The 5,000-nt window shown below is 43.6% G+C and overlaps 1 protein-coding gene across 1 annotated transcript in view; it reads left to right on the forward strand.

The window, feature by feature from the left end:
- The window catches only part of LOC113806017 (salivary glue protein Sgs-3), a 9,933-nt gene extending 6,371 nt beyond the window's left edge, over positions 1-3,562 (forward strand). Inside the window, exons 3-5 of the mRNA XM_070120646.1 lie at positions 645-1,615; positions 2,340-2,498; positions 2,853-3,562. Of these exons, the coding sequence (XP_069976747.1) occupies positions 645-1,615; positions 2,340-2,498; positions 2,853-2,945 (1,223 nt within the window). The 3' untranslated portion in view covers positions 2,946-3,562. The remainder of the gene's footprint in view (positions 1-644; positions 1,616-2,339; positions 2,499-2,852) is intronic.
- The last annotated feature ends 1,438 nt before the right edge of the window (positions 3,563-5,000 follow it).

The raw sequence follows: 5,000 nt of genomic DNA on the forward strand, positions 1-5,000 counted from the left end.
AGAGAGAGAGAAAGAGAGGGGTACAGAGAGAGAGAGAGGGGCAGAGAGAGAGATAAAGAGAGAGAGAGAAAGAGAGAGAGAGAGAGAGAGAGAGAGAGAGAGAGAGAGAGAGAGAGAGAGAGAGAGAGAGAGAGAGAGAGAGAGAGAGAGGGGGGGGGGGGACAGGAGATTGACAAAGAGAGGGCGAGGGAGGGAGAGAGACAGAGAGGGGGGGGGCAAGAAGGAAGGGTACAGAGAGAGAGAAAGGGGGGCAGAGAGAGATAAAGAGAGAGAGAGAGAGAGAGAGAGAGAGAGAGAGAGAGAGAGAGAGAGAGACAGAGAGAGAGAGAGAGAGAGAGAGAGAGAGAGAGAGAGATGATGAGCACCATGATTATGCTGATCGTAATTATGGTAGTGAAACTGACTACCTCCATCATATCAGTGCCAGTTATAAGGCAAATATCTATGTGTCAACACCAACCACTGTAATATGGATGGTAACTGTAATGAAAACAATGATAATAATGATAATATTGATAATAACGTTAATTACACTAATGAAGATATTGATTATAATAACCATAACAGTATAAGCAGCAAAGATGATAGTAAGAAACTATTATTATGACCCTGTACTACTACTACTGTTTTCTCCACTGTCACAGAAATCGTCCAGAGTATTCAGCAAGAACTCCAGCACATCGGCGAGTCCCTGGATGAGCTGGTGCTGCTGGTGAATCCCGAGACGACAACGACTGATCTTCCATCATCAACGGTGTCTTCAGACGAACCTGCATCCCCCGGTTCTTCATCAACGACATCAGCATCATCTGGAGCTTCAGTTCAGTCATCTACGACAGATGCTCCGGTAGAGACAACTAAAACACAAGCTCCGGTAGAGACAACTGAAACACAAGCTCCAGTTGAGACAACTGAAACACAAGCTCCGGTAGAGACAACTGAAACACAAGCTCCGGTAGAGACAACTAAAACACAAGCTCCGGTAGAGACAACTAAAACACAAGCTCCGGTAGAGACAACTAAAACACAAGCTCCGGTAGAGACAACTAAAACACAAGCTCCGGTAGAGACAACTAAAACACAAGCTCCGGTAGAGACAACTAAAACACAAGCTCCGGTAGAGACAACTAAAACACAAGCTCCGGTAGAGACAACTAAAACACCAGCTCCGGTAGAGACAACAGAAGTACCACCTGGCCCAAAGTCTTTTGATGAGACAAAAGCCTCCTCAAGTGAACCATCCCAACCGTCCTCGAGCGAGGAGCCGCAAACCTCCACAAGTGAACCATCCCAATCCTCTTCAAGCGAACAGCCTCAGACCTCCTCGAGCGCACCCACAACAACCATCCCACCCACTCCCGTCTGCATAACGAACGAGACATCGAGCGGTAACGACGCAGACCTGTGCGAGCGCCTGACTTCGGTCCTGGAAGACATCGAGGCCGTTACGAGCACCGTGGCCAAGGGAACCATGGGCCAGGCTGAATTGGACGACTTGAGGAACTGCTCCACGAGGCTTGACGATGTGATTGAGGACATGCGCAACAACACAGACTTCCTCGCCAGCAGCGTTGACGTTGAGGAGCTGATTGCGAGGAAAGATGCTCTCGACGAGGTAAGGAAATCGGAAGAGGACGGTGACAATGTCCAAGATTTGTGCTTCAATAACCTTATACGTTTTAAGTTTTCGTTCGCGGGATCGCCATCAACATCACAATTTTGAGTTACTGTCTTGATTATCATTGCTATCCACATTTATCATAATCTGCTAATACCATTGTATTTGTCAAGTTACACGTTTCCACCATTTCCATTGCTATGTTAATAATCTGTATAATTTTCAGTGCCATCATCATACTCTTATTACAAACATGAACATTCCTATGCGACCGCCATTATCATCATCAGTCATTCTCCATGTCATCCTATTTCTCAACAGCATCTTCATCACTAATTATCATCCTCATGAACACCACTATCATTTCCACTACAAACATCATCCTTTCCCATCCCATCCAGCATCACCTTTAACCCCTCTCATCCTCCTACAGCTTCCTCCTTATCACCACCACTACTTCTCCCTCCCCCTTTCTCCCCACACCATCCCTCTCCGACCACCAACCCAACACTATCACCGCTACCACGACCTCTCCCTTCCTCTCCTCCTCTCCCTTTCCACTACCACGACCTCTCCCTTCCTCTCCTCCTCTCCCTTTCCGCTACCACGACCTCTCCCTTCCTCTCCTCCTCTCCCTTTCCGCTACCACGACCTCTCCCTTCCTCTCCTCCTCTCCCTTTCCATTGCCACCTCTCACCCTTCCCTCCTCCCTCTCCTGAAGGTGCTGACGGAGGCCGAAAAAGCAGTGGAAGATGCGCTGTCAACAGATGACTACGACCCGACACTGGCCATCGTTCTTGGTGTTCTGGGAGGCCTCCTGGGAGTCGGCATCATCGGCTACGTTGGCTTCACTTTCTATAAGAAGAACAAGGCCAAAAAGGTAAGAGAGAGAGAGAGGGAGAGAGAGAGAGAGAGAGAGAGAGAGAGAGAGAGAGAGAGAGAGAGAGAGAGAGAGAGAGAGAGAGAGAGAGAGAGAGAGAGGGAGGGAGGGGGGGGGAGGGAGGGAGGTGGAGTGTGTGTGTGTGTGTGAGTATTAGAAAGTGTGTGTACGTGTGTGAATATTAGAGTGTGTTTGTGAACCTTAGCGTGTGTGTGTGTGTGAGTGTATGGATGTGTGTATAGACATTACTGCATGTATGTGTCTATTCATCAAATTCTATCACTCTTCTGAATAGAGACTCAAGCTTATGGACCTTCCACAATAACCCCCTAACTCAGTTTTTTGCCCCCACAGGCACGGAAGAATGATAATCCTATGACAAGCATGGAGAGAGGTTCAGGGCAAGACAATAGCGCATACGCCGGCAGCAGCAACAGAATTATCTAGGAAATAAGAGGAACATATAGTATAAATTGTCTCATGCTTTAACTTTGACTTTTCGAAAAGCTAATTATATGTTCTTGTTCTTGTCTAGGGGTGAAACGAAAAAAGAAATAAAAGAAGACTTAGCAATCACGCAGAACTTAGGATTACTCCGACTGCGTTAAAGGCAGTAAGTAGAAAAGACTAAATAAATGATAATGATAAAAATAATACTGTCCATGAAATGAAAAAAAAATATATATATGTAAGACATGTTTTAAGTATAAATAATACGCATCACCTCATTAGGATTAAAAAAAAAAAATGAATCGGAGTGCCCAAGAGTTCGGGTGAGTTGCCAGTTTTTGTTTTTTCCAACGTAACACCAGCGAAAAGTCAAAGGAAAAAGCACTGAGCAATGAGCCTTGTACTTACCAATTCTCTATAATTGAGATCTTATTGTATTGTCCACGTATAAATGCATTTACATAGTTTTGTCGTTTTACATGTTGCACTGTATTATATTGCATATTGCAATGTATTTCATAGTATGTGCCCTTTTATGTCTTACAACCATGCACCTTTTGTATAATATGCTTAGCCGATCCGCTAAAGCACGATAACATTATTATTACAGTTTATTTATTGTTTTCATTCTCAAAGCTATTCCTTCAGTATAACCCTTCTAACTGAAGCATCAAGGTTCTTCATAATGTTTTCAAAATTATGATGATTTCAAGGTCGTCCTACATTTTGCAAAACGATGGACGAGTACGTGAATGCAAGGCATACACAGGATTCAGAACAAACCTAGTGCACACGGTATACTTACGCACGCTTACTTACTTACTTACACACTTATACACGGTATACTTACACACGATATGCATAGAACTTATACTATATGGATTAAGTTAGAGGTATTGAAGTTTGGATGATTATTGGTGACTTTTGAAGAACGCTTAGGAAATAGAGTGAGAGAGGGAGAGAGAGAGGGAGAGAGCGAGAGGGAGAGGGAGAGGGAGAGAGAGAGGGAGAGGGAGAGAGAGAGGGAGAGGGAGAGAGAGGGGGAGAGAGAGAGAGGGAGAGAGAGGGGGAGAGAGCGAGAGGGAGAGAGAGGGGGAGAGAGCGAGAGCGAGAGCGAGAGAGAGAGGGAGAGGGAGAGGGAGAGGGAGAGGGAGAGGGAGAGGGAGAGGGAGAGGGAGAGGGAGAGAGAGAGAGAGAGAGAGAGAGAGAGAGAGAGAGAGAGAGAGAGAGAGAGAGAGAGAGAGAGAGAGAGAGAGAGAGAGAGAGAGAGAGAGAGAGAGAGAGAGAGAGAGAGGGAGAGCGAGAGAGAGAGAGAATGACCAAGAAAACATTTGGAAGGAAAACGTTTGAAAGGAAAACGTTTGGAAGGAGAACCCTTGGAAGGAAGACGTTTGGAAAGGAAACGTTTGGAGGGAAAATGCTTGGAGGGAAAACGTTTGGAAGGGACATTTGGAAATAAAACATCTGGAAGAAAAACGTTTGGAAAGGAAACTTTTGGAGGGAAAACGTTTGGAAGGAGCATTTGGAAATAAAACGTTTGGAAATAAAACATCTGGAAGAGAATCGTTTGGAAAGGAAACGTTTAAGAGGAAAACGTTTGGGTTTGGTGCCGGTTTTACTTCTCTTCTTCTTTTGGTTCCTTCATCTTTGCTAATCATGTTACGAACACTAAAGGATAAAAAAAAAAAAAAAGATGAAATGATAAACCTTTTCAAAAAAAAAAAAAAAAAAGACAAGAAAAGAAAAAAACAGAATCCATTATCTATGTAAATTATCATTGCACTCAGAATCTTAACATGCTTACGATAATTAAGTATACATATTACACAGATGGCAGAAAATATGATAAGAAAAAAAAAAAAAACATTTCCATTATCTGTGATATCTGGCGCTATTTTTTTTTTTTTTTTTTTTTTTTTTGTCGATAAAGAGCTATAACTAATGCTGAAATCGTAAGCAAAATCGAATATAATCTTTGGTGCCAAATCTTAATCCAGTCCAAAGACCCCAACAAAATATATTGTCCAAGAAGTTTTTTTTCTTTTTTTTCTT

This window comes from Penaeus vannamei, chromosome 4, assembly GCF_042767895.1.
Source record: "Penaeus vannamei isolate JL-2024 chromosome 4, ASM4276789v1, whole genome shotgun sequence".
Taxonomy (NCBI): domain Eukaryota; kingdom Metazoa; phylum Arthropoda; class Malacostraca; order Decapoda; family Penaeidae; genus Penaeus; species Penaeus vannamei.